This window comes from Misgurnus anguillicaudatus, chromosome 21 (genome assembly GCF_027580225.2).
Source record: "Misgurnus anguillicaudatus chromosome 21, ASM2758022v2, whole genome shotgun sequence".
Classification (NCBI taxonomy): Eukaryota; Metazoa; Chordata; class Actinopteri; order Cypriniformes; family Cobitidae; genus Misgurnus; species Misgurnus anguillicaudatus.
Window position 1 is genome coordinate 45,949,910 of NC_073357.2, and position 18,329 is coordinate 45,968,238.

The window sequence follows — 18,329 nt, forward strand, 5'->3', positions numbered from 1 at the left end:
ACGTGCACTTATCTTTTTTAACTTTTCTGAATTTTTTTATTTTTTTTTTAAATGGGCAGAATATCTTTAAAGGACAAGTTTGGTATTTTACACTTAAAGCCCTGTTGTTTATGATAAAATAGAACGGTTTTGACTGAAATTTGGACATATGATGCTGGCCCGAGAAATTTCAGGTGTTTCTTGTATCACCTCCCACCTCTACAATGGCTGAATAGGTGCACAGGAACAATCCTTCCTAAAATGCATTAAACTTTCATTTACAAAGACGTGAAACTCGAGTGGTCAGGGGTGTTCACTGATATGCTCACACAAAAATCACTGCAATAGATGCATTCCAACGTAGTTTTGTCCAACTCCATTGACTTGTATTAGATGTGCTGTGAGGTACGGTATTACTCCGCACCAGGAACTTTGTTTGTATTCTTGCAATTGGCAAAGGCGGATTATCACCACCAACTGGACTGGAGTGTCTATAATTCAAGCTCTCAACAGAAGCATGTATGGGTGTGAGGCGTTTGGAGAAATAGGTCCACAAGTTTACAACGAATGCTAAAACAGCTGTTGGAAAGCATCTTTTGCAGCGATTTTTGTGTGAGCATATCAGTGAACACCCCTGACCACTCGGTGAGTTTCACGTCTTTGTAAACGAAAGCATTTTAGGAAGGATTGTTCCTGTGCACCTATACACCCATTGTAGAGGTGGGAGGTGAAACAACAAATACCCGTAAATTCTCGGGGCAGCCGCATATTTCGAAATTTCAGTCAAAACCGTTCTATTTCATCATAAACAATCTGAAAACAGGGCTTTAAGTGTAAAATACCGAACGTGTCCTTTAAATGTAAAAATGATGCTAAAAGCAATTTTTGTATTGTTGTGAGTTTTTGCAGACTTATGGGCCTATTATACAGCAGATCATGTGTGGATCTGAATGGGAGTGTATTATACTGGGTGTGTTCTGCCCTCTGTACTCTGCTGCTGTAGGCTGGTGAGTTCCCTCTGGTACAGATCAGCCGCACTGGGGTAGATCTGCGGCAGCTGGGCATCAGGGTTCATCAATTCATTCACCGTCTCCTGTGCTACGCCCTTTCTGATGGCACCATTGATCTTCTCCACTGCCCGCAGCACTGAAGTACGCATACAAAATAAACATCTCACTCATCGTTCTTTACATAGAGTAGCAGCTGTAAGAGGGTATCAATAAATAATAAAATACTCAAAAAGACAACACTGGCATTTCTGTGACACATCTGGCTCTCTGAGAAACAAACTGTAAGAATTTAGTACGTTTAGAACGAGGGGCAGCCTTTGATCTCTCTGATGAAGCCATACGGAAGTGACTTAAACTGCAATTCATCGACTGGCCGCTTGAGGCTGGCTCCAAAAGGGAGTCAATTCCCATAGACTCCCATGTTAAAAAATGCCCAACTTTACAGTAGAAAATAATATGTTTACAGCCTGGTACAAAAAGAGTTTTTGGTCTATATAGCTAATTTTGCTGTGAGGGGGGTGAATTTTTTGTAACTCATCCGTTTATATTATATTAAGCCTTAAACGTCTGCATAATTAAGGGCGTGGCCGCTTGAGTGATGGTTGAACAGCCACTGCTGTCACTAGACTCGCGCTAGGCGGGCGTGGTTTCAGCATCCAGCCACCTCAGCTTCACCAACGTCCCGCCTCTTTACCCATTTTCGGTTTTCCGCGAGTGATTCGCGGTGACGCGCGGCCAAGATGGTGGTTGCAGGCAATAACTACTTTAAGCTTCAAAAACAATCTTCACAAACCAATGGGTGACGTCACGGACACTACGTCCATAATTTTTTACCGTCTATGGTTTAGAAGAATGTAGCACAAATACAGAAGGGAGTACGTACATCTTTGAAAGGCTGCCGCAAGCTCATTGCCTGCTTCAACTCCACTCTGTAACTCCTCTTTGGTTAACGGTTCTCCAGGAGTATTCTAGGAATGGGGAGGAAAAACACAAGCAAAAAAACAAAATTTAATTAAAGAGGAAAAGTATGATGAGATGCTACAATTTAGGAGTAATGGTCAAACACCATTCCAACATCTATGGCTATATCAATGGCGAGAAGCAGTTTATCTATACAAAGAGGTGGGGGAAAGACAATATTTGCAAGATCAGATCAAATAACTGATATTTTATCACTGAATAATATTGATCCAGCTAACTTTTAGAAGCATTAAAGACACCAGGGGTCTCCAACCTTTTTGTGAGCAATGGCTACCACAATGGATAAAACAATATGGAGGGCTATTTTTTATATAGTCTACTCAAAACTTTTTTATTTTACTTGTTGAATTTATTTTTATTTTACTTGTTTTATCATTGTTTAAAGTGTTAACATACATAAAAGAAGCCAAGCTAATAAAAAAATATGTAATAAATAAATATTAAAAATGAGGCTATTAATAGAATGTGCTTTTGCGGGCAACTCACAAACTCCGTGCGGGCAACCTGGTGCCCGCGGGCACTATGTTTGAGACCACTGCTCTACACCCTAGCCTCATTCAGTATATGCAGATCTATAAATATGCACATTTTGACCATAGATATACGTGCAAATAGATGCTACATTCGGCACTTTCAGACACATAACTGCTAAGTTCGGTTTCACAATGCATACATGAACTGCGCGTTTACAAAACTAATATTTTCGCGCTGTGGTTACCAAGTGTGAGCAGCACAGAAGCGGAGCTAAATCAGCAGTGCTGCATTCATTTCAGCGTTGAGTCTATGCAGCATCCATACATAATATCTATGACTCGAACTACTGATTCACGCATTCAACTGTGCTAATGTGATTTGTTTTATGTTTGTGACGTTGGAAACCAAGGCAATTTTTAAGCGGGAATAAGACGGTCTCCAATTTTATGGAGAATATACTCTTTACATTAAGGTCAAATGGCGTGAAGTCAAACTGATATTTCCCCAAAATCGAAACAGGCAGCATTACTACATGCTTACTGTTGCAAATCAAGATTTTTTATGTAAAAAAGTGAAGTGAAATATGAAAGTGTGACATATTTGTCAAGTATGGAACACATACTCCAAATGTGACCTCTGTATTTAACCCATGCAAGTCGTGAACAAACAAACACATCCGGAGCAGTGGGCAGCTATTCCTGCAGCACCCAGGCAGCAAATGGGGTTAGGATCTCTTGCTTAAGGGCAATTTAGTCGTAACCTACTGGCTGTGAGACTCGAACCGGTGACCTTTGGGTTACAAGCCTGATTATCTAACCACATGCACTTGTTTGTAGGGTTAGATAACAAATAGGGATGTTGCGGTGACAGAATTTTCCCAACAGTTAATCAACGTGTGACAAAACCGTTGGGAGGGGCTTATAAATGCGTATGCAGCCGTGCACATTTTACTTACACTTTTGAATTAAAGGCGGAGTGCACAATATCTGAAAAACGCTTTGGAAAAGGAAGTCGGGCCGACTACCAAACACACTTGTAGCCAATCAGCAGTAAGGGGCGTGTCTATTATTGCCTGGGTTGCATATTTTTGGGTCTATCAACAAAAGATCCAGATTCTATTGGGGTAGGAGTTTGTTTTCAAATATCAATATTGGCTTTTAGAGATCATGGACCCCGCCTTTAAAGGCAATTATTTAAATGCAACGCTTGCGTAAGCTGCATTAAAACGCTTATGAACCCGCATGTAATGCGAAGGCAACAGTTGTTTAATTAAGTGCTTGAGCCAGTGTGCGCAGGTACTTCTGACGAAGCCCGAAAGCGCTGCTTGAATGATAAGTTTATTATTATTCTTCTGCCCACACGTTACCCATCCGTACTTGTTCAATAACAATTATTTTGTTTTTATCCCAAAAAGTCACGGATTGCACTTTTATTGCCTACTACAATTGCATTATTTTCCTGCAAACTTCTAAGAAGCACAACCATGTTACCTGTTCCTTCTGCTCACGGTCCCCCAGCAGCTGTTTGAGATACCAGCCCTTGTTTTGAGCCTGTAATGACTGCAAGCCTAAAGCTGGAGTACGGAGAGCTTCATACAGCTTGTCTTCATCTGTATTCAGCAGGGCCTGTTCTGTTGAATTCAATGCTTTGGACACTGAGACAGAGCACAAAGACAGAGAAATCAGATCTACCGCAGAAGAACACAAAGAACTAACAGGGCAAAGGGAAGAGGGTTCAAGTACATACCGTTGACTTTGTTGACGTTGCCTTGGATTTCAGCATGTGTGAGTAGCTCATCATAAGCATCCCTTTCAGCTTCAGAGTTTTCTCCAATCTACACCAAAAAAGTTATGTGTGTTACATTTAAGGTCCCATCTTCATCAAACTGTGATTGATAATAAAAAAATGATCAAAAGGTTTTATTTTCTTTTTAAAGGGACACTCCACTGTTTTTGAAAATATGCTCATTTTCCAGCTCTTCCATCCATAATCCATTCAGCTGATCTCCGGGTCTGGTGGTACCACTTTTAGCATAGCTTAGCACAATCCATTGAACCTGATTAGACCATTAGCATCGCAGGCATAGTGATATTACGCAATGCCCGAAAATAGTCCCCTTGGTTACTTTCAATGGCAGGGGACTATTTTCGGGCAGTGCGTAATATCACTATGCCTGTGCAGCCATGTTACATCAGCAAAGTCCTTGACTATTACGCCAGAATGAGAGTACAGTCCTAACCATATATCTGCCTAGAAAATAGCAACTTTTAATTTTCTGTCGGTCTTAGTACACAGTGTAACTACAGAAGAGTCAAGTTTTAAATAGGAAAAATATCTAAACTCTTTGGTTATTTTTAGCGTGATGCTAATGGTCTAATCAGATTCAATGGATTGCGCTAAGCTATGCTAAAAGTGCTAGCGCCAGACCCAGAGATCAGCTGAATGGATTCCAAAACGGTAAGAATCAAATGTTTAACTCTAGGGGAGTTGGAAAATGGGCATATTTTCAAAAAAAGTGGAATGTCCCTTTATTTAAAAGCTTGTTTCTTTTGTTACTGGGATCCATTGTGATGTAAGCTGGCAATACCCAGCCCTAGGGCATACAATACAATAATCTTTGTCGGCCAAGCAGAACACATTTAAAAGTTTGGAAACTGGCTATAGGGTGCAGTTCGTACTCTTTTTCTGGAGTTGGCCACTTTCTCGGACTTGGCCTGGAACAGGGTGTCCTGGTAACTCTGGGCAGCGCTTTCATCCAGCTGTTGCAACATAGCATTTGGGTTTCTCATGGCAGCTAAAGTACCCTGCGGGTCTCCGTGGTCAATGGCATCATTGATGGCGATCACGGCAGCGTGTACTGAATCATCACAGTAAAAGATCATACAGATCTTTTGTTAAACACAGTATAATTTACTGGGCTGTTAAACTTTTGGCTGTAAGTTAAGTTTAGTTGTTTATGTTTACAGGTTAAGAGTTGTGCCAAATTGCCAAGAGGAAATTTTATTAGATACTGAAACATTGTTGAAACATTGCTTACAGGCTGCTTCGTCCACTGACAACTCATTGGCTAAAATCCCACCGATTTTGCTGAACGCTGGCATCTGTATGTTGTACTTCTCTAATTCAATCTTCATGTTGTTAATTTCCTCCTCTGAAAAGACAAAAAAGCCATTCAGCAACAGTAAAAAACAGGGATTATTTTCTCTTAATTTTTTGTATAATTTTCAAACTAAATATTGCCATGTCATGCTTTAGTGAGCATGTTAACCTTTTGGAGGACAATCTTGGTTGTGCAATTTTCCTCAAGTGAATGTGATTGGCTGGCCATTGTTCTGGTAAATAACGTTTCCCAGCCATAAACTTGGCAGGGAGATCAGGACAGCCAAAATGACAGGAAATGCTCACACAATCGGTAATGGCTTTCACATTAGACGACAGCTCCCGGGAACAGGGGCTTTTCAGAAGATGCTGTTATTGTATAAACTAGGGACTTAGTTTGATACCACACAGAGACTGACTCACCTGTGAACGCAACCTTGCCATACAGGTCTGTAATCTGGGGCGCAAGGCCAAGTTTGAACAGGTAGAGGCTGTGAAGAAAACAAAACATGAATCACCCATAGGAGTACTATCCCTATAGGAGAACTATTGCTTTGTGTGGGAAAAGGCTCAGCTGAAATGATATTCAGATGTTATCTGTGTGACTTTCAAGTTTAACGCATATCCTAAACAAAAAAGCTCTCTGCATGAGTACTACAAAGCTTCACAATAAAGATTCAGTACCCCTCACCCAACGCCAATCCTCTGCCAAATTCTCGCTCCCAGTATGCTGTGTTATTTCCTGTTTCTGAAAGCCAGATTTATGGCCTTTGGGTCTAGCGTCAATTTTAAAATTTAGCTAGACTCTGAGTTAGAAATGGAGGAAGGAATGTTTCCTTGTAAATAAGCTTTTTTATGTTTAGGTTTAGTAATTTCACTATAATGGCAATGAAAAGGTTATTAGTCAGTAAATGCAAATGACTAATTCACAAGCGTCACTTGGTAGTTAGGTACCTGAGGGCATGTATGCAGTAAATACAGCGAGGCATGTTCTTCCTGTCATAGATGTCAGTTGTCTCAGGATAGAAAATCTGACAGGGAAACACAAGCATTTGTACTTTAATGCATATTTTTGCTAAACCTGGAAAGGAGTTCAGTAACAAGCTCTGTCATGATGGTGACTCAATAAAAGGAGAAACTGCTAATAGACATGTACACTGTATCTCTCTGTCTCCCTCTTTCTCCTTATCCACCTAAACTACCCACCTTAGGAAGTCCTTTATCTGTCATTGCATTCAGCCATTGGATGGTATTGTCTGTGTGTCTGAAATGGAGTCCGGTGGCCTACAAGTGGAACAAAGAAAAAAATGAGCAAATAACTGTAACCTTCTGCTATCTTTATATTCGTGTTTTATTAAACTTCACTTTGATACCTTGTAACGTGTTTGCTCGCGGTCATAGATCCTTTTGAGAGAGACCACATTGGGAGCAAAGAAGTTTCCCAGTTTGGCCAGATACACACCATTTCTCAGACCTTCCTCCAGCTCGGTGGTGGGGGGAAGCTCTTCGTTTAAACATGCCTCAATCCACCTAAAAAAAGAGAAAGATAGGTTGTATTGAGCAAGGCATATAATCATACTATAAATGATGCAAGTGTATTACAAGTGCCACCATAAAATCGAAATGTGAAAGTTTATTTAAAGGTGCAGTGTGTACATTTTAGAAAGATACATTTTCAGAAATGCAATAAAATATACATAACTATGTTTTCAGTGGTGTATAAAGTAGGTATGGGCAATTTTCAGTAATATTATATTTGAATATTTAAATAGTTGTTTATTTAAAGGGACACTCCACTTTTTTTAAAAAAATATGCTCATTTTCCAGCTCCCCTAGAGTTGAACGTTTGGTTCTTGCCGTTTTGGAATCCATTCAGCTGATCTCCGCGTCTGGCGCTAGCACTTTTAGCATAGCTTAGCACAATGCATTGAATCGGATTAGACCATTAGCATCGCGCTAAAAAATAACCAAAGAGTTTTTGTATTTTTCCTATTTAAAACTTGACTCTTCTGCAGTTACACCGTGTACCAAGACCGACGGAAAATTAAAAGTTGTGATTTTCAAGGCAGATAGGAACTATACTCTCATTCTGGTGTAATAATCAAGGACTTTGCTGATGTAACATGGCTGCAGCAGGAGTAGTGATTTTATGCACTGCCTGAAAATAGTCCCCTTAGTAACTTTTAATAGCAGGGGACTATTTTCGGGCACTGTGTAATATCATTGCGCCTGCTGCAGCCATTGTACGTCAGCAAAGTCCTTGATTATTACACCAGAATGAGAGTATAGTTCCTAGCCATATCTGCCTAGAAAATCACAACTTTTAATTTTCCGCCAGTCCCAGTACACGATGCAACCACAGAAGAGCCAAGCCTTAAATAAGAAAAATATTGAAACTCTTTGGTTATTTTTTAACGTGATGCTAATGGTCTAATCAGATTCAATGGATTATGATAAGCTATGATAAAAGTGGTCCAGCCAGACCTGGAGATCGTCTGAATGGACACCAAAACGGCACAAACCAAATGCCCAACTCCAGGGGAGCTGTAAAACGAGCATACCTTCAAAAAAAATTGGAGTGTCCATTTAAATTATGTTTAAGTGGTAGATAAAGTGGAAAAAGCATTAAATAGGCATTATATAGCACGTCTTAACACTCCGCTGGTGCATCTTTATAAAAAAACCTGTTCAAATAACCTGTTCTTTTTCTGAATAAAATATCACATCAAATATTGGTCCGATTATCTTTGTCGTGTGTCGGCCACCGTAGCTGAAAAGTTGGTTGCAGTTCGCAACCTCACCATTAGATATTGCTCAAGTTTACACACTGCACCTTTAAGTTGCTTATGTATTAAAGTCTGTGTCGAACATATTCTTCTAACCTGGCTTGATGTACCACATTTGTAGGGACAAATAATTTGTCTGCCCACACTTCTACAATCAAAAAAAATATAATACATAATCGTTTTTTGTGTTTATGCTTTGCATTTATCATGTTAGAAGGCAGTCCAATGACATTTCAATGTGGGAGGAGCAACCAAACGCAAAAGAGAAACCAAGCTACTCACAAAATAGTAATAGTAGCAATGCTTATTGCCGACACAGCTGGTAAGGACAGAAATTTGGATAAATAGATTTTTATATTCCTTGTTGCTGTCACAACAAGTCTGATTAAGTTAAGACATGCTGTTAAGACTACAAGGATTAGTTTATTGTTATGCATATGTTTATTGTAAGACTTGGCACAGTTTTTCAACACATTTGAATGCCTTTATTCAGATTAAACACTTCAGGCATTAATCAAATACAAAGTCAAATATCTCTGATCATTTCAGGGAACCGATGCACAATAAGACTTGAAAAGGAGCTCTTAAAAGCACGCCCTGTTCTGTTATTTAAAACAACTTTTACACAGGAATTGCTTTGTCTTGATTCAGTAGGGGTTTTCTGCCATAATAAACATAATGCAGTCCCATACCAGCTGCTCACAGGTAGCTCACATGTCCAATGCATTCATAACATTCTCATGTACATTTCAATTCACTGAGCTCACATACACACACAAATAAATACATTCCATAAAAGCCATTGTATGTACGTTACAAGGCTGTCACCTTAATGCCCTGTCAAAAAAATGTGTGCAAAATAAAAGACCGACTGATGACAGCCCCAGGACAGATACATGTAATTCTGTTATGCTCACACCACCCAAACAATTTCAACTATGGATGTTAATGGGTGCCAATAACTGTGTGTTACTATCATTTATCAAAATATCTTCTTTGGTATTCAGCAAAGGAAAGAAACTCATACAGGTTTAGAACAACATAAGGGTAAGTAACTGATGACAGAATGATCATTTTTGTGTGAACTATCTCTTTAAATCAGTTTAAACTGAGAGCCCTATACTGACAACACAACCACTGTAAAAGTCAAGCACATATTTCAAACATCTAAAAAATATATAACCCAATCAAAAACCAGACACAGAGATGGATTGCTCAGTCTGGGTAGCAGTCCACTTGAAGGTCAGCAATAATGGGTGACAATGCAAAGTGCACACTTCGACTCCCATTGAATTTCCATGTTTTTTGCATACAGTGCTATGCCATGCTATTCTTGTATTTTATAGTTTGTTTAGAAAAGCACACTCATTTCATCGCTGCATCAACGTAAGCGCCTAATATCTGGTTTGACAACATCAAGCAGCAATAGCTAATAAGCACATGGGTTGGTTTGTCTTCAAGCATTTTGTCGCATTCATGGATTAGTGCATACCATATAAGGAAAGGGTGTACGGTTACTTTCAAGCTATTTTAAAACAAGAAGCAATTACTGTCACATTACATGTCATTGTGACCCTTAAAAATGAGCTTTGAGCGCTAAATGATTAACTAAGTGCTGTTAACCAGATGAATCACAACCACCAAAAGATCTTTACCTAGTAGAGACCCACACAGGGCACACATTCACTACTCGTAGGTAACAATCCTCCTTTCACACTCCCCCTAATAAACACTTGGCTCTTTGTGAGAGAGATGTCTGCAGGCATACACATGCATGATAGGCACACCCATAAATACGTCACTGCTATAAATAGGCCTTGAGAATGGCCTGAAAACTGGATTCCATCATACGATATTACAGAATGCCTGAATAACCACATACAATCTGGAGACTTAAGCTGATAATAACCGAGACTCCAGTTGAATGTGTTATCATATCTACAGCAACAGACTTCCTATCTGCATGACACAGGAACAGCACAGTGGCACAGTTCAGAGGTCATTTCAATAGGAAAAGATGGGAGCGACTGTAAGAGAGTGAGTCTCACAAGGAAGACACACAAAGACTTCCTGCTCCTTTTATTGTATAGTGTATAACTTGAAGATAAACATAAGAGGGGTCATGTTATGTCTATCAAATGACTGTCAATATCAAATCACAATTTTCCTCATTTATTATTTTCCTTTTGCAAAAAACACTCACATTGCTTTATATGTTTAACTACATACATACATACGGTAATACTTACTGGTGCATCATGTATACAGTAAAACTTAAGTGAGATTTTTATAATGTGGCTCAAACCCAAATCTACCAAAGTCATGGTTTCATATTATACTTTAAGATTTCTTGATCATACAAAAAATCTCAATACTGAAATATTTTACTGATAAAATCAAGCAAATATTTAAATACACATTGTTTTTATGTGCCCAAGACTTTTGCCCAGTATTGTATTTAAGAAGCATAGGATAATCTACTCATCTACAAATTAACTCTATTTTTCCCATCAGATTGGTTCTGGAGTCTTGAGCCCTCTTGCAGCTGCAGCCACAAACAGCCACTTCTTCGCTTGTGCGAAGAACTTCAAATAAGTTTGGTTTGGTAACTCCACCAATCAAAACACAACTCTCATAAAGAGGTGGAGACTAGTTTAGAGTCAATACCAGCAGCATGTGCGCACCTAAAAGTGAGCAGCAGTGGTGATGGAGAGGTGCACAATATAAGTCTATTTGGAAATGACTTTAATTTGCCATTTTTCTAAATGAATAATTCCTTTACAGCAAATACAATTCAAGCAGAAGTTAAATATAGTATAAGTAGTAGTCAATTTTTAGGGATGTCCCAATACCACTTTTTCATTTCTGATCCGATTCCGATACCAGAATTCAGAATATTTGCCAATAACAATACCTGCCGGATACTACTGTAATTAAATGTGTATAGTGCTTTCTGCTACATCTAGGATAATTTTAAATGTAAAAAATCAATCATTTAAAATGAATTACAAGTTACAGAAAACATTAGTAATTATTAAAGGAATATTCCATTTTCTTAAAAGAAAAATCCAGATAATTTACTCACCACCATGTCATCCAAAATGTTGATGTTTTAATTTCTTCTCGACTGAACAAAGAATGTTTTTAAAGGAAAACATTGCAGGATTTTTCTCATTTTAATGGACTTTAATAGACGACAACAATTTTAAAGGACTATAAACAATCCCAAACGAGGCATAAGGGTCTTATCTAGCGAAACGATTTTCATTTTTGAAAAGAAAAAGAAAAAATATGCCCTTTTAAACACTGGGGCGGAGTTTCGCGTTCGTCTTCTGTAACCTCTTGACGTCATGACGTATTGCGTGGGGTCAAGCTGGCGCATCACCACCAGATCTAGACGAGAAGTTGTGCTTTAAAAGTGTATATTTGTTATTTTTCTTGTCAAAAATGACAAACGTTTTGCTAGATAAGACACTTATGCCTTGTTTGGGATTGTTTATAGTCCTTTGAAACTCCGCTGAAAACAACTGCCACGTGTTAAGTGTTGGTGCCCATTAAAGTCCATTAAAATGAGAAAAATGCAATGTTTTCCTCAAAAAACATAACCTCCTCCCGACTGAACAAAGAAAGACATCAATATTTTGGATGACATGGTGGTGAGTAAATTATCTGGATTTTTCTTTTAAGAAAATGGAATATTCCTTTAATCATGACAGTGTTTAGGAGAACATATGATAGGTACGTTTGATCAGTTAAGTATGCTAAATATATTTCCTTAATTGCGTAAAACTGTCATAGTAAAAAAGCTTTAGTGTGCAGATGGATATTTTGGGAATTATGCGCTTGACCGGACTTTTTATGCACATTCCGGGTGCAGAATTGATGTGCCTAAATCATATACACGCTACGTTTATGGGCTTTCTGGGTGCAAAATTGATGCCCTTGAAACATCCTCTCATGGGAATCCTCGATCCGCAATGGAAAGTTTATAACTGTTAAAACACAAAGAGAATAGATGCGCCAGGACACGTAGTGAATTGCATCCATCCAATGGCTTACTGAGACTTTATAAAATAAGATCTTTAAAATAGCCTACAGTTATCTTGTGTGTACGTGTGTGAACTGAAATATCTTTAAATGTGCGTTTCTTTCCTTCACCTGAAGCTATTGAGTGTATTGAAAGACTTTAAATATAGTGCATAAAACAATTATGGTGCTTTTATTATACTTTGTCCTTTTAATAGCTTTTCAGAAACAACTACGGCTAACGCAAAGTATCGGAATTGGATCAGTCATGCTGTCGATCCAATGTCTGATCTAGCCAAAAAGCCCAGATATCAGAATATCGGATCGGGAGTCTGATGTCCTCTCCATTTGCATTAATGACAGCACTAGACCTGGCACTGACCCTAATTGTTTATTCAAATATGAATATGATCTTAATATTTTTCTGAGGGAAACACTATGAAACATTTAACTGTACACATTGTGCTTCTGTTTGTATCAGATATGATAATAGGCAAATCAGTGGTAGAGCTTATCTGAATACATTGAAATCCAGGAACAAAGACGGCACAGACATACCTACTGTATACAGATATGTGTTTTACACACACGTTTCTTATCTATTCATTATCATAACATAAAGTAACAAGAAAAATTAAATAGAACATATAAAATAGGATCTACATCTAATGCAGATGACTAAGTGCAAACGTATGGTGTTTGGGCTGCTGTCAATCACTGCTTGCATCTCACACTAACCACCATAGTCTTATAAATAACAATGCTCTATAGAAAAAAAGGTGAATGAGAGGAAAAGCCCTGGCATAAGTAAGAGCGTGAAAGTGTTTTACAGTGTAGATTAGCCAAATGTTGCATTATATACTTAAGTGCAGCAATGAAATTCAATGCAGCATGACCTCCAGCATCAGATTTCTTAAGCACTCAACGACTCAGCAGGAAATGTCTGAACTCTATGGGCTGCTTTTAGTTTTGCCACTTTATTGGCTTGGGTCTTTTTATCTACTGTACTCGGCTAGTTGGGGTTAGATGTTCATCTTGATCAAATAGGTGAACGAATACGGTGACCCAAAGAGTTTAGAGACTTATGCCACACTTTAACTATGACTATGTTTACATACCAGTATATCAATAATGTGATTATTTCCATAATCAGAGTAAGGACTTAATCGCAGAAAGACGCTTACATGACTCAAACCTTCACTCCTGTTTACACATTATTCAAAGTCCAATGCACAGCACAAAGTCGCATATAGGTAAGTGTTACAGGTCACTGGTTAATTTATTTACATAAAATGACAACTACGTTCCTATGAAAGCATTTTGTTATTCAGTGCAGAAATATTAGGACAATGGTCTGTAGTGGCTTTATACACTGCTATTGTGTTCTTTGTACTGTTTATTGATGAAGGCATACTGCTGACAGCGAGTAGTGTTGACAGAGTTCAGGGAAAACTTCCTAAAGTTTACTACAAATTTTCACATAAGGTGCATGACAAAAACACATGCGCACTTCAGTTAGTGTCGTTTAGATGCGATTAAAGTGTTAATATGGCCATGTATTGTGAATAAAATCTGCATCCAAATATATTTGCTGTGATTATGAGCTTAATCACAATAATAGAAGCATTGTGTTTACATGATGTAAAGTAAAATTACAATATTTCCAATATCTTATTATAATCTCATTATGAGGGTGTATTTAAACGTAGTCAAAAAACTATCAAACCTAGTAGCATTTACAAGCAAAAAATGCTATTTTGACTTATTGTCAGAACATTACTTTTTTCTGACTTTACTTGACCTTTCTTAGCCATACATTTTATAAACTAGTTCCATTGTTATTTTTAGTAGATGACGACGTATAAAGTTAGTTCCCCTCACAATTGTGCAGTGTGAATTGAGGCCTAAAAAAAAAGTACAGAATCTTAAACCCTAATCCGAAACCATTTCAAAATACATATTTCCATATTTTTACTAGACTTTGAATAATCCCAGTCCTATTTTTAAATGTGGATTAATGTCCAAAAAAAGGAAATGACAGGAAATAGCCCCTGGAGGACTCTTCCAAGATCTCTAATTTCCTAAATGGTTTTGGAATGGTTATGGTTTTAAACTGTTCCATTTCAAAGCACACAGTGTTAAAACTAGTGATGCACCGATATTTATCGGCCGATTTTGGATGAATTTGAAACCATCGGCATATTGGCAATAGCACGAGAAAGGCCGATACTGATTGTTTATTGATTAACTGCAAAAAGAAATCCATTATATGTAAAAAATGAGTTAATGTTGTTAATAAAATAAATGCTGAATAGCAAAAACCACCTTTGAAGGTTGTCATGCTGTTTTAGCTTAATTTGTGACTCTCTTATTATGTTGGTCAGTTGAATGTTAATTAGATCAAATCCATGTTCAGTAAAAATTATTTGATGCAGAAATAAACTAGCTTATAGACCACCTGTATAGTATTGTATACAAGTGTTTAATATTGGTATCGGCCAGAAGTTGTCTGTTTAAATCGGCATCGGCCCAAAAAATCCCACCGGTGCATCCCTAGTTAAAACATTGGTCTTGTATTTTCTTCTCTTCAGCTTACATAGCTTTACACTTTAGTGAGTGACAATATACTTACTGTGTGCTTGTATCATTGGTATCGCAGCTGTGACCCAAGGGGCCAAGTGACCCTGTACAGTTTTCTTGCAGAAAAAATTAATGAATAATTCACCAATTCATGAAGGACAAATAATTTAGCTGCCACAAATTCCCAGAGAAAATGTTGGATGAAGCAACAACTCAGCCCTCAGATGTCTAACCCAAACATGCATCAAAGAAACAAACTTATTAAATTTAGATTGACCGATCAACCAGGTCAACATAAAAATGCTAAATTCTTAAAGCCTGATTTTTGTTTTCAAGCCAATCGGATGCACACATTTCCTGGGAATAGCACCTGTAAAGGGCATGAGGGAAGGGAAAACTGGGTAATGAAGGGCGGGGTGGATAAATACACGGGTGTGAGCTCTTTCCTGTCTAAACAAGGGAGAGGTTGTCTAGTATGAGAGTAAATGGAGGTTGCACTAATGCAAATCTTATAAAAAGCAATGACCTCATATTTCTGTAATTACATCATTGCATCTCTTAGCAGAAGTGAGTTAGTAAAGTGTCGTCTGGTCGGATATTAATTCGATGCCGCTCCACTCCCTGATCCGAAAGGGGTTTTTATCTTTTAATTCACTGGTGGCATTTATTGTCTAACTGCAGTTACCTTGTAACCTCATTTAAAGTTAATTTACAACCACTTCAGAGACGATTGCGTCACAACAATCACACACTATCACTCTGTATCAAGTAACACTATTGCATTGTGAAAGTTTAACACTGAAACCTGGGATTTTAAACATGCAAATAAACATATACTTTTAGGATATAAAAACTAAATGTATAACAGAAATAATATTTACAATCAAGCAAATGTAAGCAAATGTTGTGACTTGGCCAGAGAACTGCTTTGAGCAGTAACTTAAATCCAAAGGTTACAGGGCTGTCTCAGTCTTATCTTTTTCATCAGATCACATCTACATTATCTACATTTAAATCATCTCTTAAAGGTAGGGTAACACATTTTGAAAAATGCTAACGGTAGCCGCCTAGCAATGAAATCCCGATCCCACCCTCAAGTCAAACCGCCATCCAAAGTCACGCATCTTCCAAAACACATGAACACGGACAGAACAGACGGTCACATCTCATGTCTCATTCAGCAGTGAGACAGCTTTGCAGTACAAAGTGAATAACACTTCCAAAATAACCAAACAACTGGTTTACATCAGAATTAGTTTAAGCACACGTTCGGTTGTGTAGACGTAGTAACTATATCGTTACGCTAATCCGTAAACGAACACAAATTTCATAAGCAACACAATGTTTCATCAAAGTAGAATATCTGAATCCATCTCAATACAAACATATCGCATACCTACCTTACCAAAATAAACAGTGCAACGACTCTTTCAGACCCTTTGCGTCCTGCAGCTGTTTGCATCTCGTGGTAAAGCAGTAAAGTTACCGATGTTCATTTGGGTTTTTGCTCTTGCTGATCCAGGCAGTTTTTGCTGTTGTTGTTATAAAAGATGCCTTTAGTTTTGTGCCTCCTGTGTAGGTTGTCAATTTAACAGAAAAGTTTGCTGTTCTCACTGTTTACAGGCAGGAGGTGAGCGCACGTGAACGCGCCGATGACGTATGGTGTCTGCGTGGACTCGCTGCGCGGTGGGCATTCAAATTATGCTTACGTATGAGGGACAAAAATGGAAACTTCCGTTCGGACCGAAATCTATGATTTGTTGAACATTTTTTGGTCCTACGCCTTTCACAGATGACATAAATTTCTACAAATACATTTAAACAACTTAACACAGGGATTGCTATCAGGATGTGAGGAGACTTTTAACCAGCATAACAAAAAATGTTTCAGGATCAAATCTTTTACCCTACCTTTAAAAGATATACCCAGACAGGGTTTAGATTAATCAAGGACTAGGCCTTAGTTATATGAGGACATTTAAGTAGTTGTTTGTTTTACAAACATACCTTACAAAAAACATTACTGTGTGCATCTTGAGACATATCAACGACACTGATATGTTTTAAGATATGTCAATACAAGGTGTAAATATACTTCAATGTCCCAATATAACTAAAACCTGACCAGGAAACATTATTTAACATTGTAAATAGGGATGCACCGATATGATTTTTTTGGGTCGATACAGATTTAAACAGACAACTTCTGGCCGATACCGATGCCGATATTAAACACTTGTATACAATACTACACAGTTGGTCTATTAGCTAGTTTATTTCTGCATCAGATTATTTTTACTGAACATGGATTGTATCTAATTAACATTCAACTGACCAACATAATAAAAGAGGCACAAATTAAGCTAAAACAAATATAATAAGACAGCATGACAACCTTCAAAGGTGGTTTTGCTATACAGCATTTATTTTATTAACAACAACATTAATTAATTTTTTACATGTAATGGATTTCTTAATGCAGTTAATTAATAAACAATCGGTATCGGCCTTTCTCGTGCTATTGCCGATATGCCGATGGTTTCAAATTCATCAAAAATCGGCCGATAAATATCGGCGGCTGATATATCGGTGCATCACTAATTATAAACAACAATACAAGCTTGATGTTCACAACAAGGCGACTTAAAAAAATTCAGGAAATGAGCAGTATAATGCACAGTAAATCCTCTGAGATTGATTCCCCATAGATGACCACACACACACACACACACACACACACACACACGATCTGACAGATGAGGGGTCTCACTTTGACCGCCTGTAGCATAACAGGAAATTGCATGAAAAAGTTTTTTGCAAAAAGAGGAACCACTCATTGTTTTAATAAAAAGTTTCTGAAAACCGTGTGGACAGTCAAGTTTTGTGTGGTGTACAAAGTGCAGAAAAAAAGCATGTCCACAACGGCACTGCAGCCAAAATCACAGTTATTTATACAGCAATGTTTAGCGTCTAAAACAAATTATCAATTTATCATGCCAAAGATATTCAAGGAAATGACATGAAGCAAACTATTTGTGAACACATTGCACTTGTATCCCCATCAATATAAAGTAATATAAACATCAAAGCTACTGGCTACACTTTTTACAGCATTATGACAGTGGGCGGTGCTTTGGAAGGAACCAGTTAAGATGGAGTAAACCAAGTGTTCTCACAACCCAGCATAAACACTAATCATAGCAGTGGTGAACCATAATGCCTCATAGAAAACTGTGGTGAAGCATACACACCATCTTTTCACATACCCCTCTCTCTCCTGCATCACTTTCCTCTCACTGTAAAGCCAACAATTAACAGCATGCAAAATGAAAGGGTCGTATAACGCTTCAAAAAAGATGGCCAACAACCTGCTTTGGAGATCTCATGACATGAG

General features: G+C 38.0%; 1 protein-coding gene across 1 annotated transcript in view; it reads right to left on the minus strand.

Annotated features, from left to right (window-relative positions):
* The window catches only part of iqgap1 (IQ motif containing GTPase activating protein 1), a 53,404-nt gene that overhangs the window by 21,814 nt on the left and 13,261 nt on the right, over positions 1 to 18,329 (minus strand). Inside the window, exons 3-12 of the mRNA XM_073859244.1 lie at positions 6,917 to 7,073; positions 6,750 to 6,827; positions 6,498 to 6,574; positions 5,967 to 6,034; positions 5,482 to 5,595; positions 5,123 to 5,301; positions 4,191 to 4,278; positions 3,935 to 4,098; positions 1,873 to 1,957; positions 958 to 1,125 (exon numbers count right to left, since the gene is read on the minus strand). Of these exons, the coding sequence (XP_073715345.1) occupies positions 958 to 1,125; positions 1,873 to 1,957; positions 3,935 to 4,098; positions 4,191 to 4,278; positions 5,123 to 5,301; positions 5,482 to 5,595; positions 5,967 to 6,034; positions 6,498 to 6,574; positions 6,750 to 6,827; positions 6,917 to 7,073 (1,178 nt within the window). The remainder of the gene's footprint in view (positions 1 to 957; positions 1,126 to 1,872; positions 1,958 to 3,934; positions 4,099 to 4,190; positions 4,279 to 5,122; positions 5,302 to 5,481; positions 5,596 to 5,966; positions 6,035 to 6,497; positions 6,575 to 6,749; positions 6,828 to 6,916; positions 7,074 to 18,329) is intronic.